Source organism: Lithobates pipiens, unplaced genomic scaffold, assembly GCF_037356315.1.
Source record: "Lithobates pipiens isolate NorthernLeopardFrog02 unplaced genomic scaffold, aLitPip1_a1.2 Scaffold_23, whole genome shotgun sequence".
Lineage (NCBI taxonomy): Eukaryota > Metazoa > Chordata > Amphibia > Anura > Ranidae > Lithobates > Lithobates pipiens.
In genome coordinates, this window is record NW_027507785.1 from 131,791,939 (window position 1) to 131,805,621 (window position 13,683).

At 44.1% G+C, this 13,683-nt stretch overlaps 1 protein-coding gene across 2 annotated transcripts in view; it reads left to right on the forward strand.

The window, feature by feature from the left end:
* The window catches only part of BAIAP2L2 (BAR/IMD domain containing adaptor protein 2 like 2), a 218,081-nt gene that overhangs the window by 194,179 nt on the left and 10,219 nt on the right, over positions 1 to 13,683 (forward strand). For both annotated transcript variants that reach the window (XM_077452380.1, XM_077452381.1), the window contains 3 exons: positions 2,913 to 3,141; positions 10,903 to 10,959; positions 12,780 to 12,915. In XM_077452380.1, the coding sequence (XP_077308506.1) occupies positions 2,913 to 3,141; positions 10,903 to 10,959; positions 12,780 to 12,915 (422 nt within the window). The remainder of the gene's footprint in view (positions 1 to 2,912; positions 3,142 to 10,902; positions 10,960 to 12,779; positions 12,916 to 13,683) is intronic.

A 13,683-nucleotide genomic window follows, 5' to 3' on the forward strand; every position in this document is an offset into this window, starting at 1 on the left:
ACTTACCCGCCCAGCGCGCCCGCGATGTCGTCACCCGAAGCCGATCTCTCGATCATCTCTCGGGTGCTGCCGCCGCCATCTTGGGTATGGGAATCAGGAAGTGGAGCCTTTCGGCTTCATTTCCCGGTTCCCTACTGCGCATGCGCGAGTCGCGCTGCGCAATAAGGATGGACCCGCTGCCTCTGGGATCTTTGTGTTTCCCAGCAGGCAGCGGGGGACTTTTGGAAAGGGGCGTAATCTACGCCCCTTTCCGCAGAGAGCCATCCCGGAAGTGGGTGCAGATACCTGTACTGTACAGGTACCTGCACCCCCTCCCCCCTGAAAGGTGCCAATTGTGGCGCCGGAGGGGGGGGGGGGAATCCAATGAGCGGAAGGTCCACTTTAGGGTGGACCTCCGCTTTAATGAACCAAATCTCGAACGCATAGGGACACTGTGGGCTCTCTCTTACCCTACCCCCCTTACCCATATCCCTTCCCCTTCTCCCCCTTACCTCTCCTCTCCTCTCTTCTTGCTATTCAGCTTTCCCCTCTACCACTTTGTTCCTCTTTATTTTGCTCCTCTCTTCCCTTTCCTCTTCTCTCTCTCTTTCTGTCTTCTTTATGCTATTGATTAAACATTGTCTCATGTAGTAACCCATGAGTATTTCTCACTACTGTGGCCACGTGGATCGGAGAACAGGCCGTCTTCCCTACTCTCCAAGCCTCCCGACAGGGCATTAGCCGGCCCCCCGTAACTGTACTCCTGTTACTGTTCCTGCTTGCATTTGCCTCATGCTGGTTACTGTTTTATTGTTTTCACTTGAAATGTTTCAATAAAAATATTTTCAACACTAAAAACATCGGAAGGGAAGTTATGGCTTTTTGATTGCTTTAATCAAATCACACATCACTTAGAACAAAAAACAAAGTGTTTCTGGCCACTGTTAGACTTAATTTTTGTTGATCCACCAAGATTTCACCTGTGTGGCTTCTTTAACACCTTCTCCATCAGAGCTGTACATGCACACTTTAGTCTGTATTCAGTCCTATTGAGAGTGTGTACTCTCATTATATTAACTCTTCATAGGATTGAATGGGAAGTGTTTTTTTTTTTTTTTTGAAAGACCGTGGTGTGTGAACACACTTCAAAAACTCCACCCGATGCAGAAAAAAGTGCACACACATAAAGAGTGAAACACAAAATGTGCAACGGGTGTAAACATGGTCCTCCAAAATCAAAGGACCTTGCCCTGATCATTCGGGGGGTTAGGCTCCAGGTGGGGACTGGGTTACTTACACTTGTTGCATCTGGCCAAAACCAGACGGACCCTATTCCTATTCTTTGGAGGGTCTGCCGAAACAGACCCACCCAAGTACTAGATGGGGCTCCCCCAAAGGGCGACCCCATGAGAGAGGGTGAACTAAGCCAGAAAGCTATGTTCAAACCTTCCCAAGACTTTCAGGGCAGGCCCAAGGACCTACACCCTACCAGTCAAACATGCAAAAACATGTACAAACAAAAAAAGACAAAAAGTGACAAAGGGCTTAAATAAATTAAGTGGGTGAAGGAAGTAGAGGGGAAGAGAAAAGTGACCATTGTGCCATACAATGACCGGCCCTTGGCCAGGAATAAAAAATTCTGCTGATCCTAGCCAAAAGGCTCGGCTTAAGAGGCATGTGCGGAAAAAAGCGTGCGAAGTGCAGTGACCTTGGTGCCATAATTCATGTGATCCACATCACTGTGAAACTATGCCACTCCAGGGGCACATACACCATGGGCTTCTTTCAACCCTGGCCCACAGCCAGACCAGTGCAGTCCCGTCCCCACCAGAAAGGCATGGAACTTTGAGAGCTTAGGGAGAGCCCCAGGAGGAAAAGGCTCCACCACCGCTCCCATCATTCCCACCTAATTACATTCAGGAAGTACTAACCGAGCCATCCGCCCCAGACAGGGGGCCAGTGTTCTTTCCTGACAGAAATTACAAGGGCAGGAACTACACCAAGAAGGCCAGGGACCCTCGACCCTTCGGCCAGACCTGGTGTTTCTTCATCCACATCAGGAGGTAACCCTTCCAGCTGTCTCTAAAGGAGACCTATTAACAGCCCTCAGTTCGTCGAGCAGTCCAGTTTCGGTTCTCCCTGATACTAAATGCCCAAGTTACCATTACACCAAGTGTATTTGCATAGCCACCACCACCCCCTAGTACTCAGGTCTGTATAAGCACCAACTGTAATCTCACAGGAGCTTACAAAGGGCTTCTAGTCATAAGTGGCAGGAGTGGCATGGAGTGGCAGGAATGTAAAGGGAAGCTAGATATTAGGTGCTGCTGTGGTAACCTTTAAAGTGAACCGGTTGGATGCCCAGCATGGCCAAAGCACTAGGCCAGTGGTTCTCAACCTCAGTCCTCAAGTACTCCCAACAGGCCAAGTTTGCATGTTTTTATTTTATCTTGCACAGGTGCTTTAAATTAAAGTCAATGGCTTGGAATTGTGGACAGCTATTTTATCTAAGAGAAATTCCCAAAACATGGCCTGTTGGGGGTACTTGGGGACTGTGGTTGAGAACCACTGCACTAGGCTACTACTACTAAACTACTACTAAATATTCTAGGCTACTAGGATATTTATATTGAGAGAACATGCATGCTGAAAATGTAGACCTTTCCTTCTAAAATTGTTAGATGTTTGTATGTCATGCTGTATAGTGCTTTTTACTTGCATGATTGGTGTGGGTCAGTGACTCAAAGCATCCAAGCCAGAAACAGCAAAGCAACAAGCATTTTCAGAAGAAAGTCAGTATTGACAGATTACATGTTTCTGTTTCTGTTAATAGCTGTACTGTATTGACAAGCATTTTGCTACCAACATTACATCATTAATATAATCTTGATATTCTCTGTGTTTATCTGTCATTGTATTTTCTTATCTCTCAGGATCCTTGGGCAATTTTCGTAGTCGTTCTAACTCCTTTGGTGAGGTGGCAGTAGCAGCTGTGGCAGCAGCTGCATCCAGTACAGGGATGATAAAAGTTCAAGCTATTGTCGATCACAACACAAACGGAAACCATACCTTGCTACAGTTTTCTAAAGGAGATATGATCACTGTCATGGTGCCAGAAGCCCGAAATGGTTGGCTGTATGGGAGACTGGACTCTTTATCCAAGTGAGTCTTTATTTAGGAAGTCTCTGTGTGCTTGCTGTAAATAATCCTTTGTAATTAGTTCCAAACTGATTAAAGTGTATGATAACCTAAATATATTTTCTAGTTTTCTATAGAGTAAGGACGAGTTAGAACCTGTGTCGTGTTTTTACTGCTTTCTGAGGAAGTGAAGGAAAATCTGCAACAGAGACACAGACAGAAATACAAATCTGGGGATTTATCCCTCCCATGTATACTAAAGAAAGCCATATTTACTTCTGCCTTTGTTTCTTTTGAGGAGTTCCTTTTACTTCCTGTCTGGTCAAACATTGTCATAGAGGCAGGAATTAAGGCTAAATCTCTCTTAAAAAAAAAAAAACCCTGAATAGCAATAACCTCCTCACAAAGGTTTTAATCCTCCCCCACTCTATCCAAAACTAAGAAAAAACATTTTGGCTGGACATACACTTAAAATCAATGATTTGCTATAATTACATTGTCACAGTGTCATTCATAATTAGAACCCTTTTTTCTAGTTATATATTGATAAAAATTATCATTATCGCTTTAAAACTGCTTGTGTATTTAATCTACAGTGAGAGTTTGCTTTCAGAAGGTGTCCTTTATTGTTCAGACATCAGACTAGGGCGAGCAAAATCCATTGTTATCAAACTGGCATGGATATTAGACTTGCTGCATAGATTTGCTTATCTTTTACTATGCACAAAACACCACACAAATATAGAGTGATACAGTGATATATATATATATATATATATATATATATATACCTATCCCTCACCCACCTAACAACTGTCCCTGAGCCACCCCCATCAAATCATTCTCTGCAGCTATTACCCTTTGTACCACCACCTTTTAGAATGTAAGCTCTATGAGCAGGGCCCTCCTGTACCTTTTTGTATTGTACTGTAATTGTCTTGTCCCCCCTTATACATTGTAAAGCGCTGCGTAAATTGTTGGTGCTATATAAATCGTGTATAATAACCCTTTCATGACTAAGCCTATTTTTGGAATTTGGTGTTTACAAGTTAAAATCCATATTTTCTACTAGAAAATTACTTGGAACCCCCAAACATTATATATATATTTTTTAACAGAGACTCTAGAGAATAAAACGGCGATTGTTGCATTATTTTATGTCACACGGTATTTGCGCAGCGGTGTTTTAAATGCAACTTTTTGGGAAAAGGGACACTTTCATGAATTAAAAAAAAAGAAACAGTAAAATTAGCCCAATTTTTTTGCATAATGTGAAAGATAATGTTACACCGAGTAAATAGATACCAAACATGTCACACTTTATAATTGCACGCACTTGTGGATTGGCGACAAAGTACGGTACCTAAAAATCTCAATAGGCGACGCTTTAAACATATTTTACGGTTACCAGGTTAGCGATACAGAGGAGGTCTAGTGCTGGAATTATTGCTCTCGCTCTGACGATCGCGGCGATACCTCACATGTGTGATTTGAACACCGTTTACATACGCAGGTGCGACTTCCGTATGCGTTTTCTTTGCTCCGCGAGCTCGCGGGGACGGCGGGCGCTTTAAAAATTTTATTTTATTTTTTATTTATTTTATTTATTTTAAAATGACTAAATTGTTTAAAATAAAAAAAAAAATTGATCACTTTTATTGCTGTCAAAAGGAATGTAAACATCCCTTGTGACAGTAATAGGCGGTGACAGGTACTCTTTATGGAGGGATCGGGGGTCTAAAAGACCCCTCACCCCTCCTTTAGACTTCAGTGTATTCAGATCGCCGAAAACGGCGATTCTGAATACCGGATATTTTTTTAAAACCGGCGCCATTAGCAGCCGAGTAAACGGGAAGTGACGTCATGACGTCGCTTCCGTGTTTACTATGAGGAGACTGGAACGAAGCCGATTACGGCTTCGTTCCAGTTCCGCCCCAGCGGCCGGAGGCATCGGATGGCGAATCGGTGCTCCTGATCGAGCGGGAGCACCGGTAACAGCGGCGGAAGGCGGCGGGAGGGGGGACGTCCCCTCCCGCTCCTCCGGCATAACAGCCGAGCGGCTTTTAGCCGCATCGGTTGTTATGCCTGGATAGCCAATCGCCCGCTGAACAAAACGGTACCGGGATGATGCCTGCAGGTGCGGGCATCATCCCGGTATACCCCCCGGAAGCCGAGTACGCACATCTGCGTACGCTCGGCGGGAAAGGGATAATATATATACAGTGTGTATGTGTATGTGTGTGTGTGTATATATATATATATATATATATATATATATATATATATATATATATATATATATACACTAGGATATGCAATTAGCAGACCTCCAGCTGTTGCAAAACTACAAGTCCCATCATGCTTCTGCCTCTGGGTGTCATGCTTGTGGCTGTCAGTCTTGCTATGCCTCATGGGAATTGTAGTTCTGCAACAGCTGGAGGTCCGCTAATTGCATATCTCTGATATATATAAATAATACATGTATAAACAATTTTAAGCTCCTTTTTTTAAAACACATACATAGTTACATAGTTAGTAAGGTTGAATAAAGACCCCAGTCCATCAAATTCAACCTGAGTGAGTGTGTGTGCTTGTCTACACTTGTCCCTATCCCTGTACATTGTGTCTCATATTATTATTATTTATTCAAGGTACCCATATAGCACCGTCAAAGCGCTACACACCTACCCTCAAGGAGCCTACAATCCAAGGTCCCCAACTCACATTCATATACTAGGGACAATTTTTGGACAGAAGCCCATTAACCTACCAGCATGTCTTTGGGGTGTGGGAGGAAACTTTTTTACTGCTAGGCAAGAGCCTAGCAGTAAAAGCACAGTGGTGTAGTGGTTAGCACTCTCACCTAGCAGTAAGAAGGGTCGCTGGTTCATATCCCAACCATGACACCACCTGCCTGGAGTTTGCATGTTCTCCCTATGCCTGTGTGGGTTTCCTCCGGTTTCCTCCCACAATCCAAAGACATGCAGGTAGGTTAATTGGCTTCTGTCCAAAATTGGCCCTAGTATATGAATGGGGACCTAGAATTGTGGGCTCCTTGAGGGTAGGGACTGTTGTGAGTGTGCAATGTACAGGGATAGGGACAATTGTAGACACCTCACTCAGGTTGAACTGGATGGACTGGTGTCTTTATTCAACCTTACTAACTATGAAGAGTGCTACCCACTACCGCCCCTTACAACTTACGATAAACTGAAAATTAATGACTATAACTGCCATATTATTATAGAAATAATTCCAGTATTCCTGCTCCTCAGCATATGTTTACTAAGGATAGGACTCATCTGATGATTCCAGCAGACACAAAAGATCATATCATCTAACCATCTGCTATGTACTAATAGAATGCAGAGGACTGTGCATGACTAAGGCCGCGTACACACGGGCGGACTGTTCGCCCAACCTTGTCCGCTGAACAGTGTTTGGGCGGACAGTCCGCTCGTGTGTGGGCTTTCAGCGGACAGTTTCAGCGGACAGTTGGACGGACAAAGTCTTTCGGAAATTCCGAAAAACTGTCCGCTGAAACTGTGTTTGAGCGAACAGTCCGCCCGTGTGTGGGCTTGTCCGCTGTACTTTCGAAATGAGCGGACTGTTCCCGCTCGGAAAGTCCGCCCATTTCGAGCGCGTGTACAGGTAGGCGGGGCCCGCGAAGGAGACGTCGCGGGCTCCGCCGCCTGGAATGGGCTTAAAGGGGAACCCCAACGCCGAAAAAAATCGGCGTGGGGGTTCCCCCCAAGTCCACACCAGACCCTTGTCCGAGCACGCTACCCGGCCGGCCAGGAAAGGGGGGCGAGCGAGCGCGCCCCCCTCCTGAGCCGTACCAGGCCGCGTGCCCTCAACATGGGGGGGTGCCTTGGGGAAGGGGGGGGCCGCGCGGCCCCCCACCCCAAAGCACCTTGTCCCCATGTTGATGAGGACAAGGGCCTCTTCCCGACAACCCTGGCCGTTGGTTGTCGGGGTCTGCGGGCGGGGGGCTTATCGGAATCCGGGAGCCCCCTTTAAGAAGGGGGCCCCCGGATACCGGCCCCCCACCCTATGTGAATGAGTATGGGGTACAATGTACCCCTACCCATTCACCTGTGAAATAAAGTACAAATAAAAACACAACACAGGGGGAAAAAATATTTTATTGCACAGCCGGGGGTCTTCCGTCTTCGGGGGTCTTCTCGCCGGACTCCTCCGCTATGTGTGTGTAGCTCTTTTGCCAGCGGAGGAGTCCGGCTTTCTTCCTCCCCGCCGCCGGCCTCTTCTCCCGACTTCGGGGGTCTTGTCCCCCTCTTCGGTTCTTCTGCCGGGCCACCGCGCCTGGTCCGGTGGCCCGGTCTTCTGTCGCCGTCTTCCGTTCTTCTGTCGCCGCCTTCGGTTCTTCTGCCGGGCCACCGCGCCTTCTTGTAGCTCTTTTACAGGCGGTGGCCCGGTCTTCTGTCGCCGTCGCCGCCTTCCGTTCGTGTTCTTCTTCTTGTTCTTCTTGTTCTTCTCCTGGAGATGTTGACTCGACGAGCTCTCCGGCCGGAATGCCGGGGACGCGCTGTGCGGTCACTTATATAGTGACAATGGGGCGGGGTCACATGGTATATGTCACATGGGTTGGTCACATGGGTTGATGTCACATGGGGACTATGACATCGTAAGGGGGCGGGGTCACCATGTGACATCAACCCATGTGACATATACCATGTGACCCCGCCCCATTGTCACTATATAAGTCACAGCGCAGGGCGGCTCTGGCATTCCGGCCGGAGGGAGCGACGTGTCAACATCGCCTGGAGAAGAACAAGAAGAACAAGAACGGAAGGCGGCGACGGCGACAGAAGACCGGGCCACCGCCTGTAAAAGAGCTACAAGAAGGCGCGGTGGCCCGGCAGAAGAACCGAAGGCGGCGACAGAAGAACGGAAGACGGCGACAGAAGACCGGGCCACCGGACCAGGCGCGGTGGCCCGGCAGAAGAACCGAAGAGGGGGACAAGACCCCCGAAGTCGGGAGAAGAGGCCGGCGGCGGGGAGGAAGAAAGCCGGACTCCTCCGCTGGCAAAAGAGCTACACACACATAGCGGAGGAGTCCGGCGAGAAGACCCCCGAAGACGGAAGACCCCCGGCTGTGCAATAAAATATTTTTTCCCCCTGTGTTGTGTTTTTATTTGTACTTTATTTCACAGGTGAATGGGTAGGGGTACATTGTACCCCATACTCATTCACATAGGGTGGGGGGCCGGTATCCGGGGGCCCCCTTCTTAAAGGGGGCTCCCGGATTCCGATAAGCCCCCCGCCCGCAGACCCCGACAACCAACGGCCAGGGTTGTCGGGAAGAGGCCCTTGTCCTCATCAACATGGGGACAAGGTGCTTTGGGGTGGGGGGGCCGCGCGGCCCCCCCCTTCCCCAAGGCACCCCCCCATGTTGAGGGCACGCGGCCTGGTACGGCTCAGGAGGGGGGGCGCGCTCGCTCGCCCCCCTTTCCTGGCCGGCCGGGTAGCGTGCTCGGACAAGGGTCTGGTGTGGACTTGGGGGGAACCCCCACGCCGATTTTTTTCGGCGTTGGGGTTCCCCTTTAAGCCCATTCCAGGCGGCGGAGCCCGCGACGTCTCCTTCGCGGGCCCCGCCTACCTGTACACGCGCTCGAAATGGGCGGACTTGCCTCCGCCTTACGTGGGCGAGTCCGTTCATTTCAAAAGTTGAGCGAACTGTTTGCCCAACCTTGTTCGTCAAACAGTCCGCTCGTGTGTGGGCAAGTCCGCTCATGCAAATTTTGAGCGGACTGTTTGATGAAACTGTTTGCCGAACAAGGTTGGGCGAACAGTCCGCCCGTGTGTACGCGGCCTAAATAACTGTTTTAAAGGAAGGAGTGCTTACAATGAATGCAGCTGCTGTGTGCAGACAGCCTGCACCCCTTGGTTTGCATATATTTCAATGTGAGTGAAGGAGGAGTCAGTGTAGATGTACAGATATGAGAAAAAGTAAGTACACCCCATGGAAAGGTATGCCTTTTTTTACATATTTGAACAAGTAAACATTCAATTGGAATTAAACTCCCTCAACCATTAACTATGTAATTAATTAATATGTAATCCTAATGTTGCTAACATTAGTAAATAGATAGGAAGGTGTATTATTTTCTTGTTTTAACCTTTCATTTTTGGTTCCTGGCCTAGGCCAGCCGTACAACCCAGGAGTCTTCATGCTTCATGGACACATTTTTTTTCCTTCCCATTTGGGGGAGGGAAGGAGGGGCTTTCTCAGCTTGGCACACCCTCCTGCCTGCATACCTGAGTTAAGGACAGATGAATTTCAGGAAGTAAATGCTACATAAATCATCTGCCATTACTCAAGAGGGCTGGGGGGGATGTAATTAAAATTATGTAAATGGCATTTTCAGTTTGTGCTGTCAGCTAGAGTTTAGCTCCACTTAAAATCTCCATTCAAAAAGTGCCACCAGATAAAGTGATATATAGTACTTGAAAAAATGACACATAAAGTTGACGTGTGTTCATTTTCATAATCTGAATTAATGAAAATTCTGATTTCTTACGTGTAAAAACATAGATTAACCACAACTTTAAATCCACGAAATCAGAAGTCAGGTGTTCCAGATTAGCTGTAAAATTTCAGAACCTCTGTGGGGAATAGGCAGAAGGTAAAACCTGTCCTATTTAAACCTTAGATATATTGGGTCTGGTGTTCTATTTTCTATTGATGTGTATGGTGTGATCATGGCAAGGGCAAAAGAGCTCTCCAAGGCTTCAGAAAGGTTGTGGATGGCTATGGGTCTGGCAAGGGGATTTTTTTGTTTAATGCAGATGTTCTGTAATCAATAAATAAGTGCAAGATTAACATTTGCATTTATCATACAGGCAAAGACCAGGCCCTCTAGAACAATAAGTTATGAACTAGAGAAACAAAGTTAGAGTTGTTTGGTCGTAGTAGACAAGTTTAATACAAGCTAAAGACAGCATTTCAGGAGAAGAGCCTCATACCATCTGTGATGCTGCTTCAGGGCCTGGACAGCTTAAAGTGTTAGAGTCAACTATGAACTCTGCATTATATCAAAGTGCACTTTAAATGTAAGGCCATATGTCCAAAATGTTTTATGAAAATGAATATCTCAACACGATAATGAGCTGAAGCACACCATTGAAATGTTGTGGGAGATTGAAAACTGGGAGTTCGTGCAGGGAACCCAGAGAAAAAACTGAAGGAATTTTGCATGAAGGAGTGGTTAAAATGAGACTGGAGGGTAGTTATACAAAATACCTTCAAGAAGTAATTTCTGCTAATAAAGAGGGCAATTCTAACTTCGAGGCTAAGGGTTCACCTACTTTTTTCACAGTACAGAATTACGGCTATTTATATTTTTGTTGAATTTTGTGAATAAATGATTGAAAAGGCAAATTTTTCTTGGTTGTTTATTCAAGTATAAAACCTTAACCTGTAGGCATTGCTTGATTAAAGAGCTAATGGTTGCCTGTTTAAATATGTTGGAAAAGTCAACAATTTCCATGGGTTCCGTTTTATAAACCTGGTTTAAAATTGCAGCAGTTACAGACTATTTAACTTCTTAATCCAGGCACATTCACAGGAACGTTTAATTATGTCTGGCCATTTATTAAAGATATAATGAATCCTCTCGAAAGCTGAAAGTCACTGAAAACACACAGGCATTTTGGCCTGGGTGGAAAGTACTCTGTAACTCTAAAATATAACTAAAGAGTTGGAAAGAATAGCTGATAGATGGAAAAGAATCCTCAATTGTTCCTTCTTTGTTGTCTACATAGGACTGGCTGGTTCCCCGAGGCTTACGTAAAATCAGTGGATGCAAGCCAAGATTCAAGGCAAGAATGCAATTTTTTATTTATAGAGCGGGGTGAAGGATCTAGTCTATGCTTCTCGTGCTACAGCCGTTTTTAAAGGGTCATATTGTGTTCTTTTATTCTGTGTAAATTAATCTATTACCTACTTTCAAAATATCTAAAATAATTATATACACAATAAAACATAAACAACATTCCAGGCAGGTAATTCCAATCTTATTATAGTAAATATTATCACAGAAATGTACATTTGTATTTGTATTCTTTTGTGTGCTGACTCCTCCTCTTCATGTCATTTGAGTATGATGCAATGTAAGCTTTTCATATCCACACATAAGCTGTGTTTCCAGAGTGATACAGAGGGGCAGCAGACAAAGACACACACAATATGAGGGTAATAAAAATGTAGCAAACTGACTTTTTATTCTAAATAAGTTACAATAAAACAAGAGCAGAAGAGTAATCTGCTAATATTTTCTCGTCCTTGGTTTTTCCTTTCCCACTTCATCTATTTGCTCATGAAATTATAAAGTAAAACCTTTACATTTTCATTTTATACCTTTTTTAGAGCCAGTGACATCATCATTATGTTTCTTTGCTTCTCTGTGCAATGCAGGCAGATCATAGCTAGTGGAAGGGAAAAAAGGATGCTGTACAGGAAGCTGCGGTGACACCAACAGCTGATTCCCCTATATAGATCTTTGGTTGTCACTAGAGCAGTGATTCTCAACTCATGCCCTCAGGACTCACTAACAGGCCAGATTTTAAGTATTGCCTTGTGGAGATGCAGACTAGAATACTGCAAACACTCAGCAAATTATATCACCTGTCATGTATTTCGGTTATCTTGCAAACCTGGCCTGTTAGTGGGTCCTGAGGACAGGAGTTGAACCACTACACTAGAGGGAGCACAATCAGAGGAAGGGGGCTCTGATTCCCCTATATAGATATTTAGTTAGAACCCATTAAAAATGCAATGTCTACTTTTGGAGACCTCACTTACAAAATATATTGATAAGCTAGAAGGAGTCCAAGGCAGGCAAAAAAATTGGTGAAAGGTTTGGGGGATAAAGCATATCAAGAGAGACCTCAGGAATGTGATATATACAGTCTGGAGGAAAGAAGGGAAAGGGTAGACATGACTGAAACCTTTAAGTACATTAAGGATGAGAATAAGGTTCTGGCATGCGGTATTTCCAATAAATCGCTAAAATCAAGAACACGTGACATGACCTAAACTAATGGGAGGAAAGTTCAAAACTAAACCTAGAAAGTATTACTTTACAGAATGAGTGATTGATGCTTGGAGTAGACGCAGAGGTAGTGAGTCAGTCAACAGTAAGTTTGTTCAAACATGCATGAAAACATAGGTCTATAGATGAAAAAAAATAAAAACATATATAAACAAAAAATTGGGCAGACCCAATGTATCACTTGGTCTTTTTTCTGACAATTTTTTTATTTATTTTTACATTTTATTTCCTATGTATACATTTGTATATACTTAAACTGCATTTTCAAATAAAATACCAGAAGGGAGCCCTTCTAAAGGTGCAAGGCATCACTGGTATTTGAGGGTTACACAGTTGACAGTGTTAATTACTTGTATGTATTGATGTCCACAGCTTCTTAGCTAGATATGTTCTTTATATAAATGATGTCTTCATTCTTGATCAAATAAGAAAGTGTTGGCATTTCCAATAGCAACAAGCTTAAAAAAAAAGGGAAAGCATCTGTGGGTTTGCACAGGTACTGTAGTTGAATTACCTTAAGGTTCTATCAGTCCTTTTATTAATTTAAATCAGTTAAAAAGTGTTCTAAATGTTCTTCCCTCCAAATAGGTCCCCACCATTGCGCAGTGCTCATAGTGCTAACGATCTCCTGGATGAAAATATCCGGCAACCTGCCAATATAAACCGCCAAAAAGGAAATGTGGCAAATGCAGCCCCTCCACCACCCAACAACAACAGCATAAAGGTAACAAACGGTGCCAATAAAATACCCTGACAGTTGACTTTGTCTACTTTGTTTTGCCTATAGCAGCATATTATTGTACTAAAACAAAATTGTTGAGAGTCACAGTTTAACTAAACCACACAATGGTAATGATATGTTATCTGTAATTTTCAATCATACCATTTGGCAGAAGCAGGTGGACCTTTCAATAAAATATCACAAAGAGTACTCATGTACTGTAACCCACAAAAAATAGTCAGAATATTTTATACACTTTAGTTCAAACAATTACAATTACAATTACAATTTACTAGTTCCACAACCACATATGATTTCCCTTATTTAACCAAACACAAATCTGCAAATAATCTCTAGTATACAAATAGCTTCATTTCATTTGTTCTCACAATATACAGTAGTTTAAATTAAATATAAAGAGGACGATTTACTAAAGATGCTCAGATTTCAAAAAATCATGTTAATATTCACTTTAATTATCCGGTCGTGTGAAAAACAAATTCCTGTTCACTTTAAATACCTACCCTTGTGATTGAATAACTGAAGTGAATACTGTATGCACTGTTTGTTTATTGTGGATTCTCCAACTTCTTTAGTAAACCTCCCTAATTGTATTTTGGTATATATTGGCTTTACTATGATTAGTTTTAAAACAATAATATTGCGCTGTACAGTTCATATTGACCATTTCCAGCAACTGGTTGGAGTTATAGGCACATGTTGACATACTGTATTTACATATTTATTTGCTGAACAAAAACCTGTTTACAA